This window comes from Egretta garzetta, unplaced genomic scaffold (genome assembly GCF_000687185.1).
Source record: "Egretta garzetta isolate BGI_Z169 unplaced genomic scaffold, ASM68718v1 scaffold126, whole genome shotgun sequence".
Lineage (NCBI taxonomy): Eukaryota > Metazoa > Chordata > Aves > Pelecaniformes > Ardeidae > Egretta > Egretta garzetta.
In genome coordinates, this window is record NW_009260128.1 from 2,880,204 (window position 1) to 2,895,792 (window position 15,589).

At 35.3% G+C, this 15,589-nt stretch overlaps 1 protein-coding gene across 1 annotated transcript in view; it reads left to right on the forward strand.

Annotated features, from left to right (window-relative positions):
• The first annotated feature begins 265 nt into the window (after positions 1–265).
• The window catches only part of NETO1 (neuropilin and tolloid like 1), a 63,916-nt gene continuing 48,592 nt past the window's right edge, over positions 266–15,589 (forward strand). The window contains exons 1-4 of the mRNA XM_035896940.1: positions 266–287; positions 1,547–1,600; positions 3,196–3,333; positions 11,881–12,129. Coding sequence (XP_035752833.1) covers positions 266–287; positions 1,547–1,600; positions 3,196–3,333; positions 11,881–12,129 — 463 coding nt within the window. The remainder of the gene's footprint in view (positions 288–1,546; positions 1,601–3,195; positions 3,334–11,880; positions 12,130–15,589) is intronic.

Consider the following 15,589-nt stretch of genomic DNA (forward strand, 5'->3'; position numbering starts at 1 on the left):
TCACTGAATGCCCACAACACAGAAGAGTTTTTAACTACCAGCTCTGCCAACATCCGTCTCTGTTAGCTGAGGGATTCAAAAAGACACAGGGGCTGTGAGCCTGACCAAGAAATAGTGAATATGCTGCCAAGCCTTCATTTTCTCAGAACATCAGCCTTTCCCTGCTTAATAAGGTAGCCATCATCCATGCCTCGAACCCTCTGTCACATGGGAAGGGACAAAGGCATAGAAATAGAGATCTCAATGACATCAGAATACTGGAAATATGGAGACTGGCTTCCTTCGGGGTAAAAATTGCACACAATAAAAGCTGAAAATGATGAAAGCACCATCTCTGAAAGGCTGATTTAGGTAGCTGGTTACTAACCCACGATGACTTTTGGTGTCTCTTGAGGATAAGAAGAGGAAAGTATGCCATTCAATTACATTTGTTAAAGACCACAGGTGCATCGATTCTACATCATAGTCAACAATACAAATGGCAGCTGATCAGAACAAATACTCAGAATAAACACACAACTTCATCTCCACTTTAACTTCAGTGGAGTCTGAGCACTATGTCCAGGTTTAACGCCAAACTAGCTGGGGTCAAAACTCTGAGCACTCCAGGAATTGATAGATCTGTTCTCTTATGCTCTTGCTATGCCACTGTCTCCAACAAAGAAGATATGGATGATGACAAGAAAGTGCTATCATCAGTCCATGATAGGTAGCTAGCTAGTCACTTTGATCTTCCAAAGCAGTCTCATTATGACCAGCCCAGGTATTTTCCTCATAGCCTTTTCTAGTTAAATTGTTATGTTTGGAAACTCCCAGAAACTCAGAAATTTTCTCCAGGTTGAAGTCCATCTTAGAAAGGTCACATCTGCTCCCAAGAGGCATAGCTGTCCTATCATGGTTGGAGATAGGAGATTTCTGTTTGTAAAACAGGCTGCAGAATCACTGCAGCACAAAGCCACACCCTCTCAACAAGTCAAACAAACTAGATTAATGAGGCTGTTAAGCACACACAATAATTTACTTCACTGGGGATTTGCAAATGCTTTGATAGATGTGAAGAACCCAACCCTTCATTTCTTTCATATTCCCAGTACTCATTTTCAAATTTTATTATGCCATAGCGAGAGGCATTAGTGAGTCCAGTGGCACTGAAATTTAGCAGGCTTTTGTCTCCCTCTGTTAAGAGCACCCATGTTTCTATTACTTGCCCAAGCTCTGAATATATAAGTAAATATTAGTAAGATATTTTTCTCTAATATTAAAAAAAAGAAAAAAAATAGGAGAGAAACATCAGTGTCTAAGGATTTTGTTTTAAACCCAAAAGATCTCCTCTTTATTTGGATACATTTACAAAGATAAATACTTACAAGGGCAGATCACAAATAAACTTGTTTGTACAAAACCTGCAATTTAAAGGTGCAAGTAAACACGAAACATTTTTTACAGTAATTCTATTTAATCTGTATTCTTCTAAGATAGATGTTTAAAGTTGATTTGATTGCAGGTACTATCACACTATGATATCTAATGCATATTTCTCTTTCAGTTGTAGCAAGTCTAATCATCCTACATTTGTCTGGGGCAACCAAAAAAGGAACAGGTATGTAAACTTCAGACATTTTTTTTCAGACATTATATCGGAGTCCAAAGTATGGATTTGATTTGTTAGTTTAGTTCTTGATATTATTAGTAGTTCACCTACTTCCAGTGTCTGTCCTTTGTTCATTTGTTTTGAGTATTATTGTGCCTGTACACACACAAAAATCCAGTGGTACTTTTTTTTAACAAGTTAGTGACCTGAACCACAGCTAGATCTAACTGAAGACTCAGCCTGACTCTATCTAAAGTCTGTAAAGTGCCCTTGATTTCAAATTGGAAAGTCCAGCTTGGGCATTGAGCTATCTACACTTAAGATCTTTTTGCTTGTTGAAGTAGAATTCATAACCTGAAATTGGGTATATCACGGGTGCATTTGTGCAGGGTGAGGATAGAATGAGGTTCTTCAAAGCCCTGGATGGTGTGGTAAGAGCCAAACAGGGAGAGCTGCTAAGCACAATGCATGTCTGAACTTGTGTCTGAATTAATTTCAGGACATTAGGTTTTGTGTTGTACTCAGCTTGGATAGAGACCAGGAAGAAAGAGAAATGCTTGCAGAGCATAAGGCAGATCTCACGTGGTTAAAGTCATCCTTGGAAGGTACCTGTCTCCCTCCGTTGATCATAAGAGGGAGCCTCAAACACATCAGCTCTACACACCAGAAGCTGAAGTTAGATGGGACACTCCTTGGATATAGATACCTTGTTTGGAGCAAAACACAGGAGTCCTCTTTGGATAATGTGTGAGGTCTAGAACCTACTATCCTTTTAATACCAGCTTCAGGATTTTTCCCTCTGAAGGATCCATCTTATTTTTGCCTACTTGTTAAAGCATGGTGCCCGGGAAGTGATCCTTCATCTTTTTCAGCCTGAACAGACTCAAGCTTTTGTCTCCAGCCTTTCTGCCGATGTGCAGAAAGGAGTGCAAGAGTTTCAGGGCTAGGAAGAAAGCAAACAAGAAGGTCTGACTCTGCTCTCTGATGATTCACCTAAGAGGAGGAAAGTTCTGGGCTGTGATTCCTGGTCTCAGAGTTATTTATTAATTTTACAGTAAACAGCAAGATAAAAATAATCTATGAACCAGAATCCAGGAATTCCCCTGTCTATCTCTGTCCAGTGAATATAGAGTAATATTGCTGCGAATTTAAAATAATTTGTGTATTTATCATAATTCTGTGGTTTTTTTTCCTGATTTTGCGACTCTGATGTATTCCTGTATTACAGCACATAGCTTGCTGATAGAGCACAGGCTTGAGTCTTTTGAGATATAAGAGTGGGAAACTCACATCTCCCATTTCTTGAGCATGTGCTAAAACCTACAAGGTTTTTATTTAAACAGAAGTACAAATATGTCTTCTGCTAGACATCCAAGCCTCTTCTCTGCTTTTAAAAAATGTTTTGAGTAAGAATTATATGTTTGTACCCCTAAAAACCATCCTCGTTTTCCCCCAGGCCAATGATCATACTCTCAGTCTCAACAGAAAAAAGCTGAGGCCACTGAGAGAAGGGACTGTTTTATTCTGTAAGAGAGTTCTAAGTGTCATAGGGACATAATACTTTGTGAGCTAATTGTGTAATGCTTAATGTGATCGTTTCACAGAAAAGCAAACTACTTCCGAAGGACAGAAACCAGTGCAGTGTGGAACTTGGACAAAATATGCAGAAGGAGGCATCTTCACTTCTCCCAATTACCCCAACAAGTATCCTCCTGACAGAGAGTGTGTCTACATTATAGAAGGTGACTAGCTGAAGAATCTTTATATTCTAACATTAACTGTATTAAAAAAAAAAAAGTTTTATGTTGTATGTGAAGAGCAGGTAAAGCCTATATAATCATGATAAATCTTTTCAAGACACAAGATTTAGAGAAGCTCTATCTGCACTTTTTCTTTTTTTTTTTTTTGTAAAAAATTTAAAATTTTTGTAGAACATACCAAGAAATACCGTAAAATACTTGATTTATTTCCTGACATCACTCATAAATTAGTTCAGGTGGTAAGTATGCATGAATCACTTAGTAATAAATACAGTATAATTTATTTTAGGGTATTCAGAGAATGAATAGAACCTGAAATGCTGTAACATGACAGAACAAAGAATATTTTAAAATGAGTAAAAAAAGTGAACACAGGAAACAAAAATGCTTTTGACTTGCATATAGGTATTTTAAACTTATCATAACCAAATCAGGGATGACAAGCATAGCTAGGCAGAGTACAGTAAAGAAAGTCATACAGAAAATATCCATATAGTGAGTGTAAAATTATTTTCCATCCAATTGTTCATAAGAAATGAAAATAAATGGAAAAAAAAAAAAAAGAAAACCAAAACAAAACCAGAAAAGAATAAACATTAATCCCAAACATCTGTAAGACACTGTTTTTAAAGGGTAGACAGTTGCAGGCACGGAGGTGTTGTGAGAAAGGCTAGAGGTGTATTACAAGCAAGTTACGCAGTCTCTTTCCATCAGTCTTAGCACAACGGATGTTGAAGGAATTGTTGTAAAAATGAATCTCTGGAAAATAATAGAGATTAGATACTGTCAGAGCTTAGTAGCAGAAAAGATGAATCAGGTGCAGAATGGTAAGTCACTGGAACCAAGAAGACCCATTCATAAGTTGTGAATACATGCAGAATACAACACTGACACTTGTTCTATTCATGCTTGGTTGGACACAATTATTAACTACAAATGATGGAGCCAGGAGTTATAGAAATATTTATTTTACTAAAGATGCAGGTAGTACCAAGAGAGATTTCCAAAGGTGTATAGCTGATTCAAATGGAATTAGCTGCTCTAGAACCCCGCACTAAACCCTTTCAGAAATGCATGTGTCTTTCCAAATCTAGTGCCAAGCTAATAGAAGAAATATATTTCATAAAAATCTTCCAGGGAAAGGATGGATAGTAAATGTTGTATGTACTGTTTGGGGAAAAAAAATCACAGCAAAATGACTGAGATCTCTGAATTCCACTTTAGTGCTAGGTAACCTGACTGAATTCAGAAGAGGTGATTATAAATCATGGAACCAAACAAGCCCTTTAAAGAAAATTTATACTTGTCCAGTCTTGCCACTTGATTCTAAAATTTAAGCAGATGTGTGATAAACATGTAAGTTCTTTCACAATTTAATAATTGATTTAAAATAAAAATAAAATTTAAAATAAAAAGATAAATGTATAGGTTCAATATTTTATATTTTTTGTTACACTTAGGTTTCTAGATCCAGGTCTTTTTGAATGTATTGATCAAGTTATCTTTCTAACATTCCTGTGAGGCTGGGAAGAAGTAAGCCTATTTTATCTTCAAAGGTCTGAAGCACAGAGATGTGTTTTATCATTAAAAAGAAAAGTTGTGGGAAAAAAATATGACCATTTTTGTAAAACCTAGTCCAGTATCTCAGGCCATAAGGTGTTCCTCCTCTTAGTAAGAAGGTGACTGAAAGCCCTTTATTGTAAAGACCTTTGTCTTTATTATAGTAATTAAATACTTAAAAAAATATTGCTGATAAATTGTAAGATGGCAAAATATGTTGTTGAAATAACCTGATTTAGAATAGCTCAAATTGGAAATGTCTAAGAACAATTTAGGAAGGAAAGATTTAATCAACCAATTTCTACGGTGAAGATGAAATTTCATGTTGCCTAGTTTGGAGCAATGTGTAGTAAAAAGAGTAACCTGAACTCAACTGACATCTTGTTATATTTGATGGGAAAAATAAGTCTGGCAAAACCCAGTTGTACATAATTTCTTATGACTCAGATATTTCCTGCTTCCTGTTCAGCCATAATCAACAGTTGATTTGCAAATGGGTATTTTAAAACCCATGATGATAGCAGCTCTATCAGTATACAATTTGATGAGAACCGTGCATATTGCACATCATTTTCAGCTCTGATCTCCACGTGTCTATTTCGATCTTCTAAAAAGATTAGGAATAGTCATGTCTGAAAGACGGCACAAAAATAAACAGAGATGTAGTAAGATGTCTGAGCAATGATATTTTAAAAAGTGGCAGTTTTCAAAAAAGGCAAAAGGAGAAACACTGAAGGACAACAAAAATTATTTTGTGATTACAGTCAATTATTTTTGCGTATTCTTTTTACAATATATAAAAATGACAGAAAATGATAAAGAAGGCTAGCAAGTGAAGACTTTTCCCCATTATCTTTAATATTCTGTGGAACTCATTGGCGTAAGATATTGAAGTTAAAGGATTTCAAAAAAAGGATTAATTTTTTTACTCATAGCAATATCTTTGAGGTCAGATAACAATCTATGGAGTGGATAATCCTTGCTAATCCAGGACATAAACATCCATTCAATTTTCAAGTAAGACAGAAACCTCTCCATATGTATCTTATTCCTATATTTATTATTGAGATTTCGATATGCTTCAAACAGGTTCTGGCTGGTGTTGAATACCAAGTACCAAACTAGGGGGACTGTCGATATGATCTGTAATAGCATTCCCACATTTTTATCTCCCCTTTGTATGTCTTAAGAGAGTTCAGCATACCGGGACTGTATATACCAGACTGACAGCTGTATGGCGTGCATTTAAATACATATATGAATCACCAGGTTCCTTCCTGCCTGCTTACTTTTGTTCCTTCATTTTTTGCTATCAAACATAATCTAGGGCAAATTCTGATGGCTTCCCTAAACACAATTCTTGCTGACTTTAGTGGACTTGAGTGAGTACTCTAGCACATAGTGTGTTGTAATAAAATTGAATTTTGTCTCATGATACAACTTTTTTCCCAACATTGTAGCTCATCTTAAATGTATGCAAGCCTTTTATCATTTCAAAATTACTTTGGTGAAGTAAAGGAGCTGGCAAAAATTGCCATGATCATAGACTGGGTGTTTCTAAAAGAGAAGAGGATTTCTGACTGCAGAGGCTTCTATCCTAGCAGTCAAAGGCATCAGCAGATCAAACAGCTAGAAGTTTCTTTTTATTTTCTTTTTTTTTTTCTTCTTTTTTAGTAGTAATGATAATTAACTATTGGAACAACTAAGAATTTTAAAGTCCAGATTGGATGCCTTTCTAAAAGAAATCCTTTAGGTCATCCAGAAGTCATGGACTCAGTACAAAAATTATTATGCTGTAGAGGAGCTTCTGGTTAATCCCATCTGCCTTTCAAAATGCATTGAGAATTTGTTCTTTTTCTTTCTTTCAGTCTTATTGGGCATATAGAAAATGTAGGAAATAGCTGAGTGTACACATTAAACTCCCTGTTGGGCCCAGTTTCACCCTTGTTTTGCGTATTCATGACTCTAACCTGGCAAAATTCACAGCTGCCCAGAACAACCACAGCAATGGCAGCAATAGCCTTTGCCAGGCTGCAGAAAATTTGGCACGTGTGCTCCAAAGGGAAATTTGCACAGGAGATTTTGTAGGAGCAAAGGCTTTTGTCTGTGTTAAAAATATTTGGGGAGTGGAATAGTCATGCTCAACACAATGTATCTTAAGAATTTGTTTGGAAATCCGGTAAGTGAAATATTTGTAAAATTTTATCCATTCTCCATTTTTTAATAATTAAATGCTTATTTATAAATATAGATATAGACTAGAACTGCTTTACAGAGATATGAAATAAATCTTCCACTTTATCTGTTTGTGGACATTTAGAGTTAGCTCTCTTGAAGGTCTTCCATGCTTTCATTAAAAACCGTTAAACTCTTTAATCCTAGATATTTCACAGGTGTTAGAAAATGGTCACATATCACAGTGTGAAAAATCTCTGCTCAAAGTCCTTTTGTATTTCACAGTGATTTTTGTCTTCAAAAAGTTTTCATCAAAACAAGGAAAGAATCCTCTTTTAAAAGGAAGATATAGATGGCTTTCTTATCAATAATAGCTGGGCAACTATAAAGTCCGAGGATTATTGAAAACTATTAGTACTGTAGCAGCTCAGATAGATGGGGGTAGGTGTTGAGTTCAATGTCTCATTTCCATGCAGTCTGTTAAATTGAAACAGATTTTTCGCTTAACTTCAGCTGTCAGTTACACAGACTTAGAGGCTGATCAGAGTTAAAGCCTTAAGTGTGTGGTTTTGCTGCAACAGTTCTACTGCAAGTTGGTACCCAATGTCTTTTTGTCATCAAATGTAAAATCTCGAGACAGCACTTGTGTAAGATAATTAGATGAAAAATATGATGAGACATGCAGGCATTAAGTAGTCTTTCCATGGTATTAAACATTTTTGGAGAAAGATAATTGGAAGCTAAATATGGAAGATTTTTATGATTTGAAGGAAAATAATTTTATGAAACAGCTTTGGACTTGACAACTTTTCCTGACATTGTAGCCACAGAAGAAATTCTGAAGTTGTGCATGGGCTTTACATGTGAATAAGGATACCAGAAATGACCACTCCATCTTTCCTTTTCTGATTAGATGGCCAGATTCCAGTTTAGTCTCAAAGAATTGCATATTCTGGGCTTTTTGTTTAGTTGTTTTGTTTTGTTTTTCTGTTGCTATATATCCATTATTATTAGTCATTATTCAGGACTTGTTCTCACTGTATTTCTGCAAATTTTACTGTGACCACACTTGCACACACTTTGTTGCAAAAGCTGTGGAACAAGGTGTGTATTTATACAGTACCCGCTTGTTTTAGCTTGTGTTTGGCAAGGAAATCAGAGCCAGAGTATAGGTCCAAACCGATACCTTTTTCACTAAAAGGAAGTTATAGTTGGGAGTTTGAATTGTGTGTTTTCTTCCTTATGGACATTGCCAGGAATATCTGAATAATTTTGTTTCTTAGGTAGAGTATTGCAAACAAAACATTTAACCTTTAATTCTAAGTATTGTACAAGATGAAGCACAGAGGAGCATTTAAAAGCACGTGATGAAAAGGTACAGGGATGAGTGTATAGCACCGCTTCCTCCCTTTGCCCAATCTTTTGTGATCACCACAGTCCTTACAGTTACAGAAACATGAAGTGTTGCATTCCTCAGGAGAGTTAGGAGGAAGGACCTCATCCTGTTTGAACTAGCTTGCAGAGCAGGCTGGGACACAGGCAGTACCTATACTAATACCTGAAACAGGTCAGGCAATGTTCACTGGCCTTAAAGCTGATAGGCACAATCACACATGAACGGATTAACTCCTTTCACCTTCCCAGTCAAGAGTACAGGTACCAACTGCTTGCTGTGAATGGTCCTTGATTGATGTGAACCACTGCATCATTCCTAAGTACATGTTTTGGCCGTTCTGACTGGCATGGCCAAAATGATGCTGGGACGTAATTTTAACATTTAAGGAGCATGAGCAGTCAGTGGTCCAGCCCCCAAACTCATTCCCAGACTTGTTTTATTTAGCAGTGGGGAAACGGTGTTAATGAATAGTCAGTGCTCCGTCCTTAAAGTGGAACAGCCTCTACACATGGGAGCTTTGGGGAAATGTAGAAACTTTTGAGCGCTCCTTGAGCTGATGTGATTCTCTCTGATCCTCTAGCAAGAACTGAGCTTCACTAAGAAAAGCCTTGTCTTGACTTTGTTGAAAAATAAATAAAATAAGAGAAGAGTAAACTATAATAATATTCTGATCGCAGAACTAGTTTGTAATGTGAGATTCAGAGAGCTACATGGAGGTTGTGGAAATTGTGCAGTTTTTTCTCAGGCCATGCTTTCACCAAGTCAATAGATCTCATGCATAACTCTGTAGGTCTGATTCTCTTTTACCCACAAAGACTCCTTGTATATTTTAGTGAGGCTATAATTGGCTTTAGGGCTCCTTTTCAACACCAAAAATTATATCAAATGAGTGAGCTATAATTCAGAGGGGGCCTCAAGCCCATTTTATCACGAGTCTTGTATTCAGAGAAGACCTGTTAAGGGTTTTACTATGGGCCAGCACTTGTAAGCCTCCTCTTGGTATGAAACAGAGTAGTGAAGGCCTAACACAGGATGTTTGTAAAGGACAAATGTGTTACATTAATGGCATAAGCCACTTTTGAAGTGGGTATCTCTTTGTTGCTGTGGAAAGCAGAGCAGGCACACACTGTGGTATGATGCTGTCTGACACTAGCAATACTAGCAGAATTCATCTTCATATTTAGTTTGCAACATTAAAGCATTACAATAAAGCTTTAGGTATGTTAATAGTGTAATATTTGAATAGTGGGTATGTAAGATTTTCAAGCCTTAACGAACATTCTTAAGATTACCTAAAGCATTGTCAGGATGTAGTTTCTGATACCTGACTCTGCAGTCTGTAGGTGAAATGATGAGTAGTTTTCAACAAATCTCCTTAAATGGAATAAGAGAGTAAAAAATATGATCCCAGACTGAAAGGTGCTGATTGTTCTCATCTGCCTTAGTAATGCTTCATTAAGTTTAAATCAATATTTGTTATAAATATGTGGTCAAGGGTAGAAACATCTGAATAAAATTAATCAAAGATGTCTTCCAGTTATTCAGGCTTTTACTATAATCTGAAAGTTCTACTTTGGTCTTCAAATCTCACCAATGGTAGCATTAATAAAGTCTTCTTTACAAGCTTTATTATCTGATTTTAATTTTGTAAGATTTTTTTGTACTGTCGAAGTAGTTTCATTTCCACGGACTGTGAATTTGGTGCAATTATATATAAAGTTTTAGGGGTTTATTTTGCTATTGAATTTGTATGGGAACAAAGTTCACAAATTTCCTGTAAATTGGTATAAATAACAACAAGCCAATAGTAAGTACTTCTCTAAATGTGGATTTCTTCAAATTAAGAACACTAGATAAGGTTTCTTTCTTATGTTAAATTAAATGTTTCAATAAATATCAACCACCCAATTATGGTAACATTGAAAGTAAAGCTATTAAAATAATCTTTCTTCTCAAATAACATGTTTTATTAACTTACTTTTTCAATGCTTCCTATAAACTGAAGCTGTATTTATTTACATGAAATAGCTGTAAATGGGATCTGACTGTGCTCTTATGTAAGGATTGTAAGATTTCCCTAATGTCTTCTTATTTAGTTCATTTTAAATAGCCTCCCTTCTTATGTGAGTAATGACCTCATCCCCCAAAAGCCTCAATTTAAAATATTCAAAATACATACAAGATCTAGGTTCTGATCACACTGATAGTTTTCTGATTATTCCTGAGGAAAGAAATGGAAGGATACTGACTGCTGGAGTGGCAGTAGTTTCCATGTTAAGGTTATGCACTCGGCTTGGAGTTTGATCTTGCATGTTTTCATTACCAAAGAACAGTAACCAAAGAATGCTACCAAAGAATGGTAACTGAGGCAAAGCTCATAGCAATTTCAACCTCTTCTAATATGTGCAAAGGGTAGGACAGATCCCATGAGAAGCATAGCAGGCAGTGACACAACAAACTCTTGTCTTGGCAGAAGGCTTTGTCAGCAAAAGGCTATATCACAGCATGATATAGACACTGAAGGCATACATTTTTTGCTATGGACAAGATTAAGCATAGGAGCAGCACACCCCAGGGATACTGCATCATTAAAATTTGTAGACAAAGCTATGATTTTTTTTTTTCTCCTTTTAAGAAAATACTGTAGTTCAACTGGTAGCTATTTTGCTCTATACAGGAGATGCCAGGGAATATTTGTTTGAGAGATCATTCTGACTGCCACTAGCCTTAACATCTATGAATAAAGATGATTTATATGTCTAATTAAGTGACCATTATAAAGTTTCTTCAAGGTTTTCAGCAGAATATTCTTTGCTCTTTAGTTAGACGTTAATTTTGCTTCATCCTTATCTAGTTTCTTAAGTGACAATTCACGACATTTGTCCTTATATTTCAAATGAGATGAAAACTAATTCTGAGTATAACCAAACCAAGCTTGTCATTGTCTGCAATACATATAGGAACAGAATTTGTTCTTCATATCAGTTCTTATCAGTTTTTTCTTCATCTTTGTGAGCATTAGGTAAAAAAGTATTCTGATTAACATATCCTCCCCCCCAAACAATAGAAAACACTGGTTTTCCAGATACTTAAGTTTCTTAGAAAGATTTTCTGTCTGAACAGATTGTTCCTAAACTGTATTTTACTTTACATCATAGATATTTCTCTTAGTTTTGCTATGAAATGCTGTCATGAGCACTTTTTAAAAGGAAATAAACAGACAAATAAGCTGATGGTGTAAAACCTATAAAAATACAGATGTACTAATTTTCAAACAAGTTTTTAAGCAAAACATTAAGATGCATATGAAATTGATAAATTTGATTTTCCTTAATTTTGTTTTAGGTTTGAAGGGTCTTGGTTTAGAAATTAATAAGATACTGTTTTTCCCTCTCTAGCTGCCCCTAGACAATGCATTGAACTGCACTTTGATGAAAAATATTCCATAGAGCCTTCTTGGGAGTGTAAATTTGACCATATTGAAGTACGAGATGGACCTTTTGGCTTTTCCCCAATCATTGGACGTTTCTGTGGACAGCAGAATCCACCTATGATAAAATCCAGTGGCAGATTCCTATGGATTAAATTTTTTGCTGATGGAGAGCTGGAATCTGTTGGGTTTTCTGCTCGATACAATTTTACACCTGGTGAGTACAAACCATCACACTTTTTGATAGAAAAAGCTTAGCATAGTAACTTTGCTAATGAGGGATAATTGTGCCGTTAAATAATATCTTTAACTGGGACTATGTTTATTATCAAGGAAAGTATTAACAGATAGGAAAATGATAGAAGGTATATATAACTTTTGCATAACAAGTAAGACTTATTCAAGGAAGAAATTTTCAATACTGTTTTGTCCAAGATGCATATATTCAGCCTCTGCAGTTTTTAGCAGAATTGTTTTCAATCAAATTCTATTATATAAAATCACTCAAAATGTTTCTTGGGAAGTTATGTGTTTTATGCTTGATTGTTACACTGTACAGCTTTTCTTTCAAAATGATCATTGATAAAGTATTCTAATAAAGAAATGTAATTATCTCAGAAAATTCCATCATTGCTTTTCCACTTCACCAATCATATCCCCAGATGAGGAGTGGAATAGTTCTCCCTTTTCAGTAAAGCAAACTATTACAAGTATTGCCAGAGGAAGTGTGATGTTCAAGTAGTGAAATATATTAAATATTTTTTCTAAAAAAGATTAAAATCTTGATTGAAATTGTACAATTATTCATTGTCACTTTTTAAATTTAATTCATTAAAGTATAGCAAAATTCATAGTCATACCTTCCATTAATTCCCCTCCTCCCCCCACTTATTAACGAAATTTTGCTGATTTTAAATTTCATTTTTGGCTGCAGCTACACTATACTGCACTGCACTGCTGGATTTGACGTAATTCTGTACCTTCTTATGTAGTGAGTGATGAGTCATACCTTAATATAGCTTGCTCTAAAGCACTATAATTATTATGTAATTTTGTCAATTATATCACTATTGTTTCAGCTAAATTGTTGCATTAGGTAGAACAATATTCTTTAGAATAAATGCTAAAATTAACAGACCCCAAATTCTGCTTGCTTAATTATTCCAATAGCATCATAGAAGATAGCAAGGATACTTGAATGTTCCTCTATGTGGTTTTCTTTTCCTAATGCAAGGAAAATAGTTATAAAATTACCCAGCATAGTTCAGTTTTCTTTTAAGTTGAAGATACTGTCTTCCAGAGAATAAACATAGTTAGAAAGTTCAAACAGCAACAGAACACAGAATTTTTGTTGCAAATAACCTGATAGGCAGATATATGTATCTATTTTAAATGCAAAGGCAATGGATGAAATTTTACTACATCCACCCATACTTGTCACTGAAAAGTGAGTTAAATTTCTATCATTTACCATGGGTCTGTGTGCTGTTGCCATTTTCCTCCCCACTTCCACCAAAACTTCGCTGCTTTAGATTTCACATCCTTCTTGTTTCAAAGGGTTATGTATTATGGTTGAAAAGATGCTTATAGCACAATCTGAAGCTTATTCTGTCTAAAAAACTCTCAAGTGAAAAACAATTTTATGGACCATGTTTTATTCTTTTTTCTTTTCTACTGATGTAGGGTGGCTTTCTACACAGAGATCAATGCTGGTAAATTGCTATAGCAGCATAAATTATTCCAGACTTCAGATGGAATAGCTATGTCTTTTTTCTTTTTTCTTTCTTTCTTTCTTTTTTTTTTTTTTTCTCCATAGATTTCAGTAGGAAGCTCTGCAAATGATAGAGCTTTTCTAGGAATATTGGCCAAAATGAGAACATGATTAATCTGACAAGTGCAAAACAGCAGCGCTGCCTCCTTGATCACCAGTAACAGGAAGCAGTTCTCATTCCTCATGATTACTTGACCAGTCCTTTATTACGTAGGCATGGATAAGGCTTGACATTTTGAGATCTGTTGTCCAAATATGTGCAGTAGGAGGGGTCACTGTCAACTTATCAGAGAGTGGTGGCTTTCAAAGGCATATAAGAGAGTGGCATAAAGAGGAATTGCCTACAGAAATTATCACCTAAACTAGATCCATCTTGGGTAGTGATAATTTATGAAATTAAATTAGGAACAAAGGAGAGATCAGAAGAAAATTTTCAGAAACCTCTCTTTAAAGAACATCAAGAAAATGATCCAAAGCAAAGATTCATTTGGAAACTATCGGTGTCAAGAGCAGCTGAATGCTCAGGGAGATGCAGTTTGTTGCACCTATCTCACTAGACACAAACAACACACTCTGCCTAACTACAGCTTGCATAGGAGACTTTCTCCAACCCAGTGACAAGTGCACCAGAGCTATTTCTTTAGTACCAGTAGTCTTTGATGTTCCCCACCTGTGTGGTCCCCACCCACTCCTGAAATGTTCCTCAGCTGCCACTTTTGTATTTGCATCTTGATGGAGGCTCTGGTTTGTTGATAAAGACAAGAAACGTGATATTGAATATGTGGGTGTGTGGCAAAATTTAAAAAAATCAAGTACATTTGACTAAATTGAAGATGCAACCTTTTATTATTATTGTAATGGTACCTGTAGAAGCAGGAAAAGAAATGATTTACTATGTCTCCAGGGTGCACAAAACCAGCTAACTGAATGAAGTTGAAAAAAAAGATCAATTAGTGTATCAGGAAAAATGGTCCAATGAAGATCTATTAGTTTGTGCAAATGGAAAGAGCCCTGTCACCTGAGGCATTTTAAAACTAGTTTGGACTAAGTCCTAAAAAAAGAAATTATATAGAAGAATCCTAAGGAATAGACTAATATTTTGCAATTACTAGAACTTTTCTGTTTAATAATTTCTCTGACTCCTTGGCATTGAAACGGCTGGGACTCCATCCACTGATGCAAAAGTCCAGTGGAGTTTCAACAGTCTCTTAACAGACTGGGACTTCAGGCATCTTGAAAAATACATAATTCTCTTGCCATCAGTTCTGTTCCATTTAAATAGATTTTTTTTCAGGGCACGTTTCAGCAGTCTCAAAGGTGAGATCTGGCAGAAGAAGCAACTTATAATGACAAATCCAGAACTACACACAAAACCAACACAAATGCACCCATTAAGTTTTAAAACTACTGAAAATTTTGCAGAGAAATTCCTTAGTAAGAGAATAATCTAGGCTTTCATTTGGGTGATTTTATAAATTATAGGGTTAGGCAAGATGTGGTTGAATTAATCTGTATGCATGGTATAAGGACAGACTTAGATGTCAAAACTCTGGGTTAAGGGAAGAAGTTGTCTTTTTCTCTTATATTATTAGCAGAATACCAGTAATAACTAGATGCAATTTGGAAGTAAAATAGATATTCAACCATTTTGCATACATGAGAGTTCATAAGCAAAACAATACATATTTACTCTTTATGTACTATTTTAATTTTTTTTAATTTTTTTTTAATTGTTAAATGCTGATTAACTGTGATCATTTCTAAATGGAACTATCTGAACTTATGAAACCTTCATAAATGTATACAATAATTTTGTTGGTTTTTTGAAAATCTCATGTGTAAAAGAAATAACATATCAGACTACAATATTTTCAGGTTCATTTTGAATGCAGAAAAGATTGGCTAG